The 18727-nt window shown below is 39.1% G+C and overlaps 1 protein-coding gene across 6 annotated transcripts in view; it reads left to right on the top strand.

Moving 5' to 3' along the window:
• The window catches only part of golga4 (golgin A4), a 183124-nt gene that overhangs the window by 141692 nt on the left and 22705 nt on the right, over positions 1-18727 (top strand). For all 6 annotated transcript variants that reach the window (XM_072571048.1, XM_072571049.1, XM_072571047.1 and 3 more), the window contains 6 exons: positions 2060-2190; positions 4903-5016; positions 11974-12003; positions 13847-13915; positions 14017-14092; positions 16855-16955. In XM_072571048.1, the coding sequence (XP_072427149.1) occupies positions 2060-2190; positions 4903-5016; positions 11974-12003; positions 13847-13915; positions 14017-14092; positions 16855-16955 (521 nt within the window). The remainder of the gene's footprint in view (positions 1-2059; positions 2191-4902; positions 5017-11973; positions 12004-13846; positions 13916-14016; positions 14093-16854; positions 16956-18727) is intronic.

Raw genomic sequence — 18727 nt, 5'->3', positions numbered from 1 at the left:
CAAATTTGAATAGAGCCTAACAGATTGGAAAATTTAAAAAAAACTTAAAACCTTCTGTCAAGAAAATGAGGAGGCAGAAAACAGCAAACTATAGGCTGCAACTGTTAAAGAGATTTGCTGTTAACTCCTTAATAATGTATTATAGCGGAAAATTCCTAAGTCATAATTGGATCAAACTGAGGCAGATTCAATGTAGTTTTTGAAAGGGAAATTGTGCTTGCCTCATTGCTTCTTATTCCATCAAAGCATTCTAATAAATGTAAGTAAAGCAGAATCCGTAAATGGGGTGTACTTGGATTTGATAAGATGCCACATCAAAGGATGCTACGCAAAATAAGACCTCATGGTGTCGGAGGTAGCATTTATAGTTTAGATAGGGGATTAGTAGGGAGCATTAAGTTGGGATAAATGGATAATTTCAGGTTGGCAAGCTGTACCTACTGCTGTGCCACAGGGATTAGTGCTGGGATCTCAGTTATTTACAATCAAAATCAATGAATTTGATGTGGAGGCCAAACGTATACTTGAAAAAAACATTGTTATTGTCAATGTAGGTAGAAAAATAAATTGTCAAGAGAAATTAGAGTCTATAAAGAAATATGGAAAGCTTAAGTGAGTGGGCAGAATTTTGGCAGGTGGAGTAATTGTGGGCAACTATGCACTTGTCCACTTCAGTTAGAAGTATAGAAACTAAACTTACAACAGGGATGAAGAAACCTTAAGTTGAGCCAGTAAAGTTTAAAAGAATGAGATGCTGATTTTAACTTGAAATGTTCAGTGGATTTGGGACAGCAATGGTGCTGAAATCACAATGCTACAATTTCTACCTTGCTGTTGCTCCGATCCTGCTCACTGCTTTCTTAGCCAAAGTTTTTATAAGAACAGTATTAACAGAAATAGTTTTGTGGTTGCATGAGAGTACTGAATGCATGCTTCTTCCATTGCAGCAGTGATGAAGCAGAATAGACCAAGAAAGTCGTCACAGAATTCATCTTGTGAGGCCAGGCAAAGCAAGAACGCTTTTCCTGGCTTCACACTGTTAACCATTGCTGCCCAGATTCCCATTCAATTGCTGTCTCCTTGGGTAAAAGATTCTTTCTGATCCTATTCAACTTCAAATCTTCCTGATACCCTGGCAAGCCTTAGATGCTAAGCTTTAGCAATCTCAGCTTCTCAGTGGTTGAGTTATGAAGTCTGGCTTCAGTGAAGTTCCAGGAACTCTTGTAGATTAGATTAGATGACTTACAGTGTGGAAACAGGCCCTTCGGCCCAACAAGTCCACACCGCCCCGCCGAAGCACAACCCACCCATACCCCTACATCTACCCCTTACGTAACACTACGGGCAATTTAACGTGGCCAATTCACCTGACCTGCACATCTTTGGACTGTGGGAGGAAACCGGAGCACCCGGAGGAAACCCACGCAGACACGGGGAGAACGTGCAAACTCCACACAGTCAGTCGCCTGAGGCGGGAATTGAACCCGGGTCTCTGGCGCTGTGAGGCAGCAGTGCTAGCCACCGCGCCGCCCACCTCTGAGCCAGCAGGGCTTCACAAGGAGATTATGTTGTGCTTCTCGAGTTTTGTAAAGGATATCACAAATAAATGGTGTAGGAATTCCTGGATATTTTGTCTGCTTTCAAATAAATAATTTCTTAAGCAAATTTGTTCATGGGTATATTTTCTTAAACAGCATTTGTTTTCTTAATTTATACTGTTCTTAATTGACTTTTGTATCTGCACAACTAAACTGTGAATTTGACTAGTGGCTTAGTTATCCTGGACATCTCAGGCCTTTATTACCTCAACCAACAGCTATTCTTCATACGGCAGCATTCATATCTATGTATTTCACCTTTTTAATATTGGTAACTTTGAATGGATCATAGCTTTGACCCCTTCATACCCCTTTGACTTTTTTATATATCAGTGGAATATCGGCTAGTGTATTTTCATGTCATGTTTGGTCATTGGATTGGTTTGAAATCATGTAATCATTTCCTTTTTGAACCTGCCATATAGCATAGCAAAATCAGGTACATTTCCTTACTTTGCCAGGCAAAGCCCAGGAAGTGGAGGCAGAGCTTCTGGAGACCCATAAGGAGGATGTAAACCAGCTCTATCGCAAGATAGCTGAAAAGGATGATTATATACAAAGGACAGCAAAAAAATACGAAGAGATTTTGCAGGTATTTAATGGTCATGTCTTAACACTTACATTTCTTGATTGCTGAGAAATGGCATTTACCAGGCAAAGTTAACTAACTGATCCCAATGTTAATAAATCAGGAATTCTAAAGTCATAAATTTGTGCTCAATTATTTAACGTTTGTATTTAGGATTGCATATCAAGTTGAGAAATGAATTAAATGCACTTAGAAACTTGCTATGTGCAAATACAAATGGTAAAAGTCGTTAGAAAAGTACAGTCAACTTTGTACTTAAATGCATGCATGTGCACACATATGTACACCCACACATATGCAAACACACAAAGCCAAAAACACAATTTATTGGTAACACTTCAGGTTTTGTAGCATCTGTGGAAAGGAAGTCGAGTTAATATTTTAAAACCAGTGACCCCTCTTCAGAATGCTGGCATTCTGAAGAAGTTATTGGACCCAAAATATTAACTGTGCTTTTTCTCCACAGATGCTGCCAGACCTGCTGAGTTCTTCCACTAATTTCTGATTTTAGCATCTGCAATTCTTTGTTTTTTTTATACACAGTCAACTTTAGCCTAACTGTGACCACAGTATGGAAATGTGATCATGTCACTGGACAAGCAGTCCAGAAGCCAAGATCAAAGTTCTGAAGCTGTGGGTTCAAATCTCATTTTGGCCGAATGCAATAAAAAATAATATAAAGAGCTGGCCCAATGAAGTGTAGCCATTCTTGATTATTGTAAAATGTAGGTTATTAATGCCCTTTTAAAGAAGGAAACTTGGCCCATCTACCTGGTCTGCCCTACATGTGCATCCAGATGCATAAATTCTTAACTGCTCTTTGGGTAGTTATGGTCAGGTAGTAAATGCTGACCCACATTCCATGAATAATAACAAATAATTTAAAAATAAACAAGCACTGACAAAGGAAGCCATTAGATCATAGACACTTGCAATCCAACTCTTGATACCTAACTGCCTCTTGAGTGACTCTGAAGTTTTTGCTTGCCACTGTACTAGCAGAGGATCGTACAAAGTACTGATCACCCTTTACATGAAAGGTAACTTCTTTATATCAATCCCAAACTGGTCATTCCCCAGCTTTTACGTGCTTCATTATTGTAGAACCAGAATTAAATTTGAAGTCGTGCTCAGATTTAACCTTTTTTTTCCTGGTTTTATGTGCATATGCCTTCATAATTCTCTCTTTCAATTCCTTCTAGGGCTGAAAAGTTCAAGTTTCTTCTTAATTTAGCTCATAATTCTATCCTCTAGCAATAAGTAGCAACATGGTGACACTTTTTTTCATCACTTGCAGAGTTTTTGTACAGTGATTAGAAATATTTAAGATTTAACTCGATTGAAGAATGTTCGAATGGTTGAATAGTTCTACTCTTAATTTTAAATCCTATGTTCATGGTGATGGAGTAAGCATATTGGCCTCAGACCTGCACTCTGTTGAATTTGACAATACAGTTCAATAGTCTTTTACATTGTTGGTTGCTGCTTTGACGAGTGGTTAGTGTTTCCTATCTCTCAGCCTCTTGATTGTTTTATGTTCATTATGTATCCTCTGTCTATTTCTCATACTTTTCTGCACAGAATTTCATCTGCCATTATTTTCTTCATGTTCAATTTTTTTTAGGTCTTCCTGATTGCTTAAATGATTCATCAGACTTTATTGTTGTGCCTTGACCCATTTGTAAATTTGACCAACGTACTGTGGTTCTGATGTGAATTTATTAATGAAGCAATAGGGCATAACTGAATGCTTGGGTTTTTGATTCAGTCACAATCCACCTCTGTCTATAATCCTTGTCTAGTTTCTTTTACTTTCTTTCTTGCAGCCAATTCCTTATACATTTTGATGTTTTACCATGCCTGTTCCTCGTGCCAAAGGAAGACTGTAAATTAATTGGATCACTGTTATCTTGATGTTTTAAAATATCCAATATTCATTGATATTTGATTAGAACATAGAACAATACAGCGCAGAACAAGCCCTTCGGCCCTCGATGTTGCACTGACCTGTGAACTCTTCTCAGCTCGTCCCCCTACACTATCCAATCATCATCCATGTGCTTATCCAAGGATTGTTTAAATCTCCCTAATGTGGCTGAGTTGACTACATTGGCAGGTAGGGCATTCCACGCCCTTACAAAGTCTGCATAAAGAACCTGCCTCTGACATCTGTCTTAAATCTATCACCCCTCAATTTGTAGTTATGCCCCTTCATACAAGCTGACATCATCATCTTAGGAAAAAGACTTTCACTGTCTTTATTATCCAATGAAAATCATTAAAATCAGTAATAGGATTTGAGAACAGTATTGTATTTATATTAACCTTCTACATTCATATGACAGTACCAGATATTGATAAACAGAACTGCCCAGCCATTATTTACATTAAAGTAAAGGCAGAGGAAAGCTCCAAGAAACTTTTGCAAGAATTATTCATATGTCATTAGTTATTACTGAAATATTGGCATAGCCCAGACTTGTCCCTGTATGAAATTTAACAAACTTGTCCATGTATGAAATATCTCTTCTTGGACAATAGGCCAAAATGTGCCATGTCAGTTTTGCTGTAAAGGAACTTGGGAGAATAACACAACATGTGCCTGTGTTCTTAATGTTGATCTTCTTTTTGTCTGTCTTCACTTCCATTCCCGAGAGTTGATGAAATGCGCCCGAGTAACTGTGATTGTAACTTAATAATTTTGATATTTTTAAGTCTCGAGAAGAAGAAATGACTGTTAAAGTGACTGAACTGCAGGCAGAACTCGAGGAGTTAAGAGCCCAGCATCTGATGTTACAGCATAATGATGAAAATCAGAATATTGAACAGGTAAAAGCTCCAATCATTAATAAGTGCCATAAATAAATAGGACAAATTCATCAACTAGAGTTGTGATGTAAAATATTTGAAAACTCTGCAATTGAGAGTTACCTCAGCATACCTGCTGAGTTACGCAACTTGGGTAAGGTAAATAACATAAACTAAAATGGCAAATTGACAGAAGCTAAGCATAAAAATGACAATACATCCAGCTGAAAGTTTATTTAGATATGAAAAACATTATTTGAAAAAAATCATCCACAATAGATTTTTTAAAAAGCCTGCTGACTTTCTGTATACATCCAAAAAGATGTTTTCTGAGAATATTTTGGATTTCTTTAAACTTTGCGTGTTCAGAAATGCATTGAGCCATACGTTGCACATTACTTAAGTCCTCCTGATTCTGCTGATCTCTACTTTGAATAGTAAAAACTGCATCATAAGAGGAAGTAATTTGACCCATCACATCCACACTGCCTGTCTGCAGAGTAGTCCAGTCCCTTACCATTCACCTGTCATATCCTTTTAACACTGCCAGTCAAATAGCTTCAAGCACCCATCTCATTTCATTTTGAAAGCATTTATTGTTAATGTAATTCATTTGCTCATACATGGAGCTAATTTTGATGTCATAAAAGAAGCATTCAAAACTACAGTGAATACAGAGCAGAACCCGAGAAGGAGAAAGAAAGGGTCATTGTCAGACTTCAGTTAGAATGACTTTGTCCTGCTGCACACAAGGTCACACTTGAAAATTTCAGCTCATGTTTTCAAATCCTATAACAACAGCTCGGAATTTAAATTTAATTAATTAAATAAATCTGAAATTGGAAAGATAGTGATGTGACCGTAAGAGATACTGAATTGTCATAAAACACTACCTTGTTCACTGAAACTGCTGTCCTTTTATTTTCTGGCCTATATGTGACTACAGACCCAGAGCATTGTTTGAGGTAGACTGATAATCTTGTTCTCTAAGGCAGTTAGAGATGGCAGTAAATGCTGGTTCTGTCAGTAACATCCACAACCTGTGAATGAAGATAAATGTTGAAAAAAAAATACTAAATCTTCAAATCAGCTTTTACAGTACACAGTTCTATTTATCCACTAGTAGAACTGAAGAATTAACACTATAAAATAGAATTGGAGAAGTTTTCAGAAGTGATTATTTCATTACCCTTCTAGAGTAAAACAAAATTAAGTTTACATGTTGACATTATATCCAAGTGTTAGCTAGAAATGTGAACAAAACCTTTGAATCTCCCAAAACTGGCAACTGTGGACTGAGTTTTTAAGGGCTATTAGATCCCAAAACATTTCACAATACCTGTCTTAGAATGCATCAAAGATTGATGATTAAGTTAGCCATACTGAAGCTGGAGAATGCTTTGGTCAGGCCCCAATTTAATATCTGTGTTCACTTTAGGTCGCTTGAGCACTGAAGAAAAAATCAAAATGAAAGATATGCAGTGAAGTTCTGAGCTGGGTTGGGTGTGGTAAAGAGTTGTTCCAGACACATGCACAAAGTAGTTAATTAATCAGCATGCCATTGCACTGTCCAGTAATTCTCAAAATGTCCACTTTTTTCTGTAATTTACTAGTACTTGAATTGTATGCAACACTTGCTTCGAAAACATCTGATTTGAGATACTATTCCTAGGGCTGTATCGAATTCAGATGAAGGATACTTAGTGAAACTCTCTTTGAAAATTAAATTAGTCTTTAAAACGATAGGCAAAGTAGTTAAGGCATATTTTACCTGATTTTCAAAAAAATGATGTTGACACATTAGCTGGATTCAGGGAAATAGGATTCATAGTAAAACATTTTTATTGATGTGCTTTGGATCCAAAAGGCATAAGTATTATTAAATCCACGGTCATATAATTGATATGTTGTATTTACCTTTGCAAGCAACATTTCAATAATGCAAAAAAAGTGTAGTCCAACAAATTAATTACAATTCACCTGTAGGATCTACTTTTATAAAGTGTAATTGGGAAAGTCCTGTGCTGCTGACTGCATTCATTTGTTATGACTTTCATGAGAATATTACTCTTAACAAAATCTACATAATAGAATCATACTGTTTACTCATGTATTTCAAATACACTTTCTACCATACGTTCTTTATCATGTCTGTCTGCTTTGCTAAGGTTATTTTATCTCTAAATGTATATCAACTTAGGTAAATTAGAAACTCAGATGTGTGAAAACCCAATTGAAGATTTTTTTTTTACGATTTTTCTAGTGTTACACTTCATTCTGGTAGAATTCATTCTAAATTTTAAAGATTTTTAAATTTCATAAAATCACAGAATACATAACAAATTACCTTTTTAATATTCCGCATTTAAAGTAAGTAATAATGAACCACAAATTTCTTTGCCCATCTTCAACATTTGAGTTGTCTACATAGCTTAATGTTTCTGGACTCATTGTTTTCAGACTCAGTGACTAAATTCCTGTAAGTAGTGACAAACTTTTAATCCCTCTCCTAAATAATAAGATACATAAATTTTTTTTCACTTCATGTATCAAGACAGAAATATGCACTAGAGGACCAACAATACAGAAGGAAGATCAGAGATCTCATGTGCAGGAATGCTCTTGGCTTACTGAAGTTAAACATCCCAATTTGAAAGCTTTTACGATGTAGAAAAGTGCTATTTACCCAGTCCTCCATTATCAAAATCACAATCAGAGCCTTTGTGACTAATGCTGCTGTCCTTATTTTGACATGCTTGTCTCTACAATCCTCCTCTAATGCCTTCCCACTGTTCCCTGGATGGTCCTGCACTTGCTTGGTTCCATCTTAATCTACCTAATTGTGGCCAGCGTATCACTTGTCATAGCTTATCTTTCCAGTCCTCCACTGTCATTCCTCGAGGATGTCTTGAAACGGTTAAAGGTGGATAAATCCCCAGGACCTGATCAGGTGTACCCGAGAACTCTGTGGGAAGCTAGAGAAGTGATTGCTGGGCCTCTTGCTGAGATATTTGTATCATCGTTAATCACAGGTGAGGTGCCGGAAGACTGGAGGTTGGCAAATGTGGTGCCACTGTTTAAGAAGGGCGGTAAAGACAAGCCAGGGAACTATAGACCAGTGAGCCTGACCTCAGTGGTGGGCAAGTTTTTGGAGGGAATCCTGAGGGAGAGGATGTACATGTATTTGGAAAGGCAAGGACTGATTTGGTATAGTCAACATGGCTTTGTGCGTGGGAAATCATGTCTCACAAACTTGATTGAGTTATTTGAAGAAGTAACAAAGACGATTGATGAGGTCAGAGCAGTAGATGTGATCTATATGGGGTTCAACAAGGTTCCCCATGGGAGACTGATTAGCAAGGTTAGATCTCATGGAATACAAGGAGAACTAGCCATTTGGATACAGAACTGGCTCAAAGGTTGAAGACAGAGGGTGGTGGTGGAGGGTTGTTTTTCAGAATGGAGGCCTGTGACCAGTGGAGTGCCAGAAGGATCGGTGCTGCGCCCTCTACTTTTTGTCATTTACATAAATGATTTGGATGCGAGCATAAGAGGTACAGTTGGTAAGTTTGCAGATGACACCAAAATTGGAGGTGTGGTGGACAGCGAAGAGAGTTACCTCAGATTACATCAGGATCTGGACCAGATGGGCCAATGGGCTGAGAAGTGGCAGATGGAGTTTAATTCAGATAAATGCGAGGTGCTGCATTTTGGGAAAGCAAATCTTTGCAGGACTTATGCACTTAATGGTAATGTCCTAGGGAGTGTTTCTGAACAAAGAGACCTTGGAGTGCAGGTTCATAGCTTCTTGAAAGTGGAGTCGCAGGTAACTAGGATAGTGAAGAAGGCGTTTGGGATGCTTTCCTTTATTGGTCAGTGTTGAGTACAGGAGTTGGGAGGTCATGTTACGGCTGTACAGGACATTGGGTAGGCCACTGTTGGAATATTGCGTGCATTTCTGGTCTCCTTCCTATCGGAAAGATGTTGTGAAATTTGAAAGGGTTCAGAAAAGATTTACAAGGATGTTGCCAGGGTTGGAGGATCTGAGCTACAGGTAGAGGCTGAACAGGCTGTGGGTGTTTTCCCTGGAGCGTTGGAGGCTGAGGGAGACCTTATAGAGGTTTACAAAATCATGAGGAGCATGGATAGGATAAATAGACAAAGTGTTTTCCCTGGGCTCAGGGAGTCCAGAACTAGAGGGCATAGGTTAAGAGTGAGAGGGGAAAGATATAAAAGAGACTTAAGGGGCAACCTTTTCACTCAAAGGGTGGTACGTGTATGGAATGAGCTGCTAGACGATGTGGTGGAGGCTGGTACAATTGCAACATTTAAGAGGCATTTGGATGTGTATATCAATAGGAAGGGTTGGGAGGGATATGGGCCGGGCGCTGGCAAGTGGGACTAGATTGGGTTGGGATATCTGGTCGGCATGGACGGGTTGGACCGAAGGGTCTGTTTCCATGCTGTACATCTCTATGACTCTATCTATCTATGACCCTATGTCTTCCCATCTTTCCTTGGCTACCTCTTATTTCTCTTGGCATCAACCAAAATCATAGCTTTAGTTAAGTGTCAGACGTCTTAAACGAAGGGATCTGATGTTTGAGTCACAAAATGTTGGTGGGCAGATGCAGCAAGTGATTCAGGAGGGCAAATGGAATATTGTCATTTTTTGCTTGGCAAATAGAAAAAAGAAGGGAATAAATTCCAAGTTCTGGAGAAACTCAGCAGGTCTGGCGGCATCTGTAGAGAGAAAGTCCAAGTTCATGTTTTCAGTCCATACTTTCTTTGTAGCAAAGAAGAATCATATTGGAGTCAAAATATTGACTCAGTAGTACTTTGCATTTATGTAGTAGGGAGGTTTTGCAGCTGTACAGGACATTCATCAGATCACATCTTGAATAATGTTGCAATTTTGGTCTCCTTATTTGAAAACAAAAGAGCTGTAAATGGTTCAGAAAGGTTCACTAGGTTAGGTTCCTGGGTTGAATGGATTAAGGGTGGCAGGGTAGCTCAGTGGTTAGCACTGCTGCTTCACAGCGCCAGGCACCCGGGTTCGATTCCTGCCTTGGGCGACTGTCTGTGTGGATTCTCTCCATGTCTGCGTGGATTTCCTCCGGGTGCTCCGGTTTCCTACCACAATCCAAAGATGTGCACGTCAGGTGAATTGACCCACCACTAATTTGCCCATCGTGTTAGGTGCAGTAGTCAGGGGTAAATGTAGGAGAATGGGTCTGTGTGGGTTATTCCTTGGAGGGTCAGTGTGGATTTGTTGGGCCAAATGACCTGTTTCAACACTGTAGGGAATCTAATCTTATAAGAAAAGGTTGACTTGTATTGGAGTTGTGAAATTTGAGAGTTGAGCTGACTGAAACTTCGAATCTTAAGAGATTTTGACAGGATGGGTTGTAAGAGGATGTTCTTCTTTTGTAAAGAATACATGAGAGTTAGATGACACTGTTTAAAATCAAGAGATGTCCAACTTAAGACAGAAATGAGGTGAATCTTTGTTTCTCCTTTAATTTGTAGAATTCTGAGAGAGAGCAATGGAGGTAGGATTGTTGAACATTTTAAAGCAGAGTTAGACAGATTTGTGATAGACAAGGGTCAAAGTTTTATGAACAGGAAGATAAGGTTGGGCTCATAATCAGACCAGCAATGATATTTGAAATGACAAAGCAAGATCAAGAGGCCAAAATTGCCTACTTCTACTTCTATTTTGATTATTTGTCAACATATTAGGACTCTAGTATTGCGAGAGAATGAAGTGCAATTGGGTGGGATGGGGCTTTGTGAAGGAGAATTTTGTTTGTGGAGCAGGAGAGTGGTGATGTATCTGAAAATCCTGGGGATTGCTGAAGTCATTTCAAGCTTAATAGAGGTTATTAGGAGAAAGTGAGGACTGCAGATCAGAGTTGAGAATGTGATGCTGGAAAAGCACAGCAGATCAGGCAGCGTCCGAGGAGCAGGAGAATCAAAATTTCGGGCATAAGCCCTTCATCAGGAAAGGACTTATGTCCAAAGTGTCGATTCTACTGCTCCTTTAATAAAGGATACCAATTTTTTTTACTACTTATTCCACCTGGTTGTGAGCCACCTTGAAATGTTGATCAGTTGAAATCTTGAGAAAGTTAAGAACTATTGGGACGCTCTCGGCAACCAGAAAAGATTGAAAGGTTGAGGAGGAGGTGTTATGATCAGAGTAGATTAACCGTTAAAGAGACCCAGTGAGAGTACTGCTCTTCAGGGCAGACTGGGAGTAGTGGTGCAGATGGCTTTTTTTTTGGGACGACTAATACATGAGTATGGTATTAGGTTTGAGAGTTGTCGTTGGCACAATTGAGGGAAGAAGAATTAAGAGCGATTAAAGAGGATGGTGTGGGGAGGGAATGGCTGACCACAGCAAGAAGGCTTACTTGCAGGATCAGAGTTGAGCACAGGCATAGCTGCTCCTTCTGGTCCATGTACAGTGCTGTTTAAAAATAACGCTTAACTGCTGGAAACAGCTGCTCCTCCCTACCTTAACGTGCCTGCTGTTGAAATCTAGGATACCTGGTTCATCAATGTCACATTCAAGCAGCTGCTGAAATTTATAGATTCAACCCTCATTTGCATATTGCCATCACATTTCCACCTGTCCATTGCAAATTTCTCATGCTGTAGTTAACATTGGGTAGGTTTGTTCATGAAGAATTAGATTGGGCACTTATAATAAAGGCTGCTGGTCAAATTGCATTTAAAATAGCTGATGATTTCCCCACATTGTTTTGTCGTCTTGAATATATCCAATCAGATGATCTTTTCCATTATCTGTAGAGTTGAACTCTTGAGATTTTGCAGTGGAAAAAGCCAGAAAGATTTCCACTGATGTTATACAATCACCAGAGACCATATTAATGAAGATTTCAAGCATAGCTATGCCATGAAGCCATATTATTAGTGTTTTTATGCCTCTCTTTTTGATTGCTTTTATTTCAGGAATGTCCATTAACAGTGACAGAACTGCAGGTGAGACAACATGCGAACATTTTGGCGCCAACTCCTGACTAATATTCAGATGCTATTATCCAAACAAAGCTAGTTTTAAATAGTATCCGGAGCAATAAAGAAATATGTGAAGTATTCCCAAGTATTATTTTATGTTGTATGGTTAGCTGTTCTATAGATTTTTCCCCCCCCCCCTAAAACCTTTTAGTTTGGTCATTCAGACCTACTTGTAGTTAATAATTAGTTTTGGTTAAGGTGGTTATAAAATGGATGTTTTTTTTGTCACCCTGTCATTGGTGTGCATTGTGTTTTGATGTTAATGCTTGAAATTATGTTGCTTGTTTGCACTTATTCAGTTATTCCTATTGTTATGACCAAGGCTGGAAGTGCATTGTTGCTGGAGTCCCATTGCTTCATGGGTCGCAATATAAAGTAATAATACTTTTCTAGTAACCAAGGTGACTAATTAAATACCTTCTCTATATCAGGTTTTAAACAAGAGAATCTCATCAGCCAGGGTTTCTTAATAAGCGCAATTATGTTTCATCAAAATAAAATTTATTCAATTAAGGGGCAATGATTGGTTAACATAGTCAGTCATCTGCAGAGGTTTCCTCCGGATGCTCTGATTTCCTCTCACAGTCCAAAGATGTGCAGCTTATGTGGATTGGCCATGCTAAATTGCCTATAGTATCCATGGATGTGCGGGCCAGGTGTGTTAACCATGGGAAGTGCAGATTACAGGGATATGTTAGGGGGATGGATCAGGGACGGATGCTCTTCGGAGGCTTGGTATGGACTTAATGGGCTGAATGACCTGCTTCCACATTGTGGGAATTCTCTGAATATTGAAGTCTAAATATTTCTCCCTGTAAGTATTCCCAATGCGCATTAGCAAACACAGGAGTAAAGGAAAAGAGGGGAAAAAATAGTTATCTCTGCAGTTTAGTTCTCTCAACAAAAAATGTTACGGCCAAAGGGTTATCCTTGAAGGTAAAAGTGTAACACTTCAGAATCTCTTGCTGCGCTGTTCAGAATATGTGGTCAAGTCACGAATTATGCATAGTTGTTTCTAAAGTCCTGCAGACTGAGTTTGCATAGGAAATACAATCTTAAGATATTCTTTGAAAGCACTCTTTGAAGTGAACAAATAGATTTGATACTGAACTGATATAGAGGGTTTTCAGTTCAAAAATGGGAAAGTTCATCTGGGCTTCTCGTTAGTTACAAGCTGATCTCCAACTCAGCTGGTTCTTAGCAGGCTTTTCTCCAAGTTAACTAGATAGAACAAGATCCTGTCCAAGCCAGCCACTGTTCACACAGAGCCAGCAAGTTCTACAGCAAAGCAAGTAGTTATTACTAATTGTGCAGTGTCTAAGAATGCTTGAGCTGAAACGTCATAATAATTATGACTTTTCAAACACAATTCTACTAATTCAAATGAGAAACATTTACTGTCTTGAGAGTTGAGTCAAGTGTTTGACCACTTGAGTTACTGAACTACTTCTAATTTTGTTGCTACTTAGCATAAGCTCGATTCTTAAATCCTTCAAATTTATGAAACTGAGAATATGTTTGCCTCACATTTAACATTGATTTGGAAAGGCCCTGGTTTGTACTATATTGAAGACGCAGGCAAATATACTCTGATTCCAGGACAAGAGTTAATTCAAATAATGGACATTCTGCGTTAGGTCTGCTTTGTGCCAGTTTTATTTTGGTCTTTGTATTTGTATATTGTAAATCAGATTGTCAAAATCTGCTGACTATTTTAGATATCCTGTCTAAATACATCCCAGTTCTTGAATTGCAATTCTTTGCACTTTGGAAATTTTTTCAATGCTGAATTATTTTTATTTAATAGGCACAGCTAGCAGAGAAAACTACTCTTGTTAATGATGCTATACTCCATGAACAGGAACTTAGAGAGCAGGTAACAAAACAGATTTTAATTGTCTATGGTAAAATCTTTGGTTAGTTTCTGCACCTAAAACTCTTACTCACCAAATTGTTCTTCTGTTCTTTTCTCCCCAGATTCATTCACTTCAAGATCAGCTTAAGGTTCATGAAAAAAATTCTTGTATGTCATCATTTGGAACACCATATAGAGGTGAGAAATTAAGAATCCAATTTTGTTTTAATACAGCCAGGTTGGGGAGATGCTAATTTCTTGACTTTTGGGAGGAATTTATGAAATGTTTGCAGAGAAACCTCGTTGGTCACTACATGAAGAATCATATGAAGAAAGGAGCTATACTGGATCTATTTATAGGAATGAATTGGAGCACATAGACCCATATTTTGTGTGAGAAGTATTTGGAAAACAAGTTTAGAATCTTTACGGAGAAAGCTTAGAAACAAATCAGCATTCAAACTGTTAACTAGGGGAGATTTGATTTTGGTGACTTGGAAAACACTGCACTTGGGAGAAATGGAACCAAAAAATGATGGACAGAATTATAATTGAGCAATCGGAGGCCTTAAAGGAAGAAATAATTCAGATACAGAATAAAGAAACTTATGAGAAGTGAAAAGAAGGTCATCTAAACTTAGACCTCCCTAAATGATTAAAGACCAAATTTAAAATAAAACAGAAAGGGGACTTATGATGAATATGAAGTTATTAATGCAGTAGAAATCCAAGCTAAATATAGAAAAGGACACAGGAGATCTAAAAGGAAATAAGAATGAAAGAGAAACTGGAAGACTGTATCATTAGCGAATGCAGAAGGTAACCTAAATGTCTGTTCTGAATATTAAAAATATATCAAAGACAATTGAGAGGAAAGGTGGAATTCGATCTGAGATCACGTGGAAGCAGAGAATGTGGCTGAGATACTAAATGAGTACTTCACGTGTTTTCACTCGTGAAGAGGTTGCTGTCAATGTAACAATAAAAGAGGAGACAGCAGCAGTTCTGATTAAAGAGAAGACACTTGTTAAAAAACTTCAGCCAGACTTAGATAGGATACGTCTGATTTTGCTGAAGGATATTAGGCTGCAATTTCTGAAGGCTGTCACCACAATCATTGCCTTTACATGTGGGAATGCGCTCAGAAAACTGAATGATTGCAAATGTTTTACTCCTGTCTAAAAGGTGAGATATAGAAACGCAACAACTAAAAACTATTCAGTGTAATGTTGGTAATGGAGAAGCATTTGGGGAAAGTAATCCAGGATAAAATCCAGGATAGAGTCATAGAGATGTACAGCAGGGAAATAGACCCTTCGGTCCAACCTGTCCATGCCGACAAGGTATCCCAACCCAATCTAGTTCCACGTGCCAGCACCTGGCCCATATCCCTCCAAACCCTTCCTATTCATATACACATCAGAATGTCTTTTAAATGTTGCAATTGTACCAGCCTCCACCACTTCCTCTGGCAGCTCATTCCATACACGTACCACCCTGTGTGAGAAAAAGTTGCCCCTTGGGTCTCTTTTATATCTTTCCTCTCTCACTCTTAGCCTATGCCCTCTAGTTCTGGACTCCTGGGAAAACAGGGAAAACATTTTGTCTATTTGTCCTATCCATGCTCCTCATGATTTTGTAAACGTCTATAAGGTCACCCCTCAGCCTCTGACGCTCCAGGGAAAACAGCCCCAACCTGTTCAGCCTCTCCCTATAGCTCAAATCCTCCAACCCTGGCAACATCTTTGTAAATCTTTTCTAGACCCTTTCAAGTTTCACAACATCTTTCTGATACGAAGGAGACCAGGATTGCAAGCAATATTCCAACAGTGGCCTAACCAATGTCCTGTACAGCTGCAGTGTGAACTCCCAACTCCTGTACTCAATACCAAATGCCGCCTTCACTACCCTATCTACCTGCAACTCAATTTTCAAGGAGCTATGAACCTGCACTCCAAGGTCTCTTTGTTCAGCAACACTCCCTAGGACCTTACCATTAAGTGTATAAAGAAGTGTGAACTAATAAATAAAACTCAGTATTGATTTGATAAAGGCGCATCATGTTTGACCAACTTGATTGGTATCTGTTTTGGAGTTGTGGAAAGGGTTGATGAGGGTAGTAAAGTATATAGATCTAAAGTTATGAATTATAAGCAAAAGTAGGTCATTCTGTTCATCTGCCATTCTCTGCCATTCAATAAGATCATGACATAAGTGTTGTTGTTCTGAATTTCATGTTCACTTTCACCCATGATGACCTTTGTTTCCTTTGTGTAATAACAATTGATCTACCTCTGCCTCAAAATATAAAGTGACCCCATCTCCACTGCTTTCTGAGGCACAAAGTTCCAAAGTCAGTCAATTCCTGAGTAATGTTGCTTTGGAGCTGTGCAGCTACACAACTGCTTATAGGTTCCATGTATACTGATTTGGTCTGTTATGTGATTTAGCCAACTGGCTTGTCAGAATGACGAAATCTTCAGTAATGTGCAGTGCTATCAGAGGTTCTTAACATATGACTTGAATAAAATTTGCTGTTTATTCACAATTTGAAAGCAAATTTAGAGATAATTCTTTAACAGTTAATTACCAGAGGAGTTGTTAGGATAGGGTCCACTGGTGCTGTGACTTTGTTGGGCCTGCATGCATTTTAAGTTTCCTCGATGCCATGTTTTGTTAAATACTTATGAGTGAGGCTTAAAATTAAGTGAGTTAGAAGGACATAATCTTTGGTTTAAATTGCATGGGGTGTAACTTATCTAGTTGAGCGTGATGATACACAACCACTATCAATTAATAATAATGGCTATCTTTATTGACATGTCCAATTGATTTAATTGTTTTGTTCTATTAGTATATCAATTTGAAAAAAAAAACAATTTTTTCTGTTGAGATATTGGTCTTATTAAGACTTAATCTGATTTTCCCTCTTGCTAACATTTTTCTGTGTTCCTGAACAGATGGAAATTATGCTGTTGATGGTTCTGTGATATCAGAGCCTACAGAATTAGAATATCTTAAGAAGGTGCTCTTTGAATACATGATGGGAAAGGAAACTAAGGTACAGTATCATTATATTTGAGGGAGCAGTGTTCCGCAAGCCTTTGCCTGATTAAGAAGATGCACTGCCTGTACATCTTTTCTTTTGTCTGAAGTGGGTTAGGCATAGAAATAAGTGTAGCTTCTACCAAGCATATGTGAGCCACATCCGAGCAATAAACTTAAATTAGTTAAGATTAGATTACTTACAGTGTGGAAACAAGCCAGCAAGTCCACACCGACCCTCTGAAGAATTCCCCTACATTTAATTGTTGAATAATATTACATTAGATTCCCTACAATGAGGAAACAGGCTCTTCGTTCCAACCAGTCCACACCGATCCTCCGAAGAGTAACCCACCCAGACCCATTTCCCTCTGACTAATGTACCTAAAACTATGGGCAATTTAACATGGCCAATTCACCTGACCTGCACATCTTTGGACTGTGTGAGGAAACCCATGCAGACACCGGGAGAATGTGCAAACTCCACACAGACAGTCACCCGAGGCTGGAATCGAACCTAGGACCCTGGTGTTGTGAGGCAGCAGTGCTAACCACTGAGCCACTGTGCTGCCCTATTCTATATGTTGTGTTTTGCAAGTAGAAGCCAGTTGAGTACAGTCAGTGTTTTGCTTTTTGCAAGCAACTGAAAGAATGTACAGTTTGATGTGATCCACATCAGTCTACAAATCTGGCATTCTTTTGACACCGAAATTCGTACAGCACATTATTCATTTGTGTAATAGGCTGAACATCATCTTGACTTGGCAACAACTGCTAACACCAGCATTTCTTACCCCTGCATAATTGCCCTGGCGAAGGTGGTAATAAACTGCTCCCTCAGATACACATGAGAATCTTGCTGGGCCTTTGCAGACATGTAAAGGCTAGCCATGTTGCCTTGGATCTAGAATTACAACCAGCTCAGAACGAGGTACATTCCCTTCACTAAAGGAGCATGTTTGCCACCACCTCCAGGAATGCTGCAGATTTTCCAGGAATCAAAGACTTATTCTCTCAATATTACTGTAAGCAGCCTGCGACGTTAAAATAAAGAATGATTTATTATTTTCTCTGGACTTGTTTTGGTTCTACACTGATCAGCAATGGGTTAAAACAGACTGCCAACACATTGATTGAAGTTGGAATCACACAACACCAGGTTGTGTTCCAGCAGGTTTATTTGGGGGCGCTATCTTTCAGAGCGCTGCTCTTTCATCATGGTGGGGCAGGATCATGGGACGCAGAATTTGTAGCTAAAGATCACTGTGTCTCAAAATATTGATCACATCTAGGTTTGCTCAATATTTTGCTTTAATTGCACGACAGTTATCTTTTGCTGTGGGTTTTGTGTCTTGCGATCCTGCCCCACTAGTTACCTGACAGGGGAGTGGCACTCTGGGGGCTGGTGCTTCTGGGTGGACCTGTTGGAATATAGCCTGGTGTTGTGTGATTTTTAACTTTGTCCATCCCCATTCAACACCAGCACCTTCACATCAACACATTATTTATGAGTCAAGGATAGTTCGTTATCTGCTGACGAGCTCACATTGAGGTTTGGAAAACAAAACCATCACAGACACCAGTTGTGAGGTTGATTTCCTGCCCCACACTAGCAAGCCGTTTTGCCAGAACTACTTGCTGACAACACCCACACCCACAGGGGCTGTAACCCACGAGGAGCCCGGCCAGGAAGAGGAAGGGTGGAACCACCACCGGTAGCAGAAACTGGAGAAAGAGTCAGGTAACCGTTTCTGGAGGCTTTGCCTGGGCATTGGCTAAGGAGCTAGC

This window comes from Chiloscyllium punctatum, chromosome 5 (genome assembly GCF_047496795.1).
Source record: "Chiloscyllium punctatum isolate Juve2018m chromosome 5, sChiPun1.3, whole genome shotgun sequence".
Lineage (NCBI taxonomy): Eukaryota > Metazoa > Chordata > Chondrichthyes > Orectolobiformes > Hemiscylliidae > Chiloscyllium > Chiloscyllium punctatum.
This window is presented reverse-complemented; position numbering and strand designations above follow the sequence as displayed.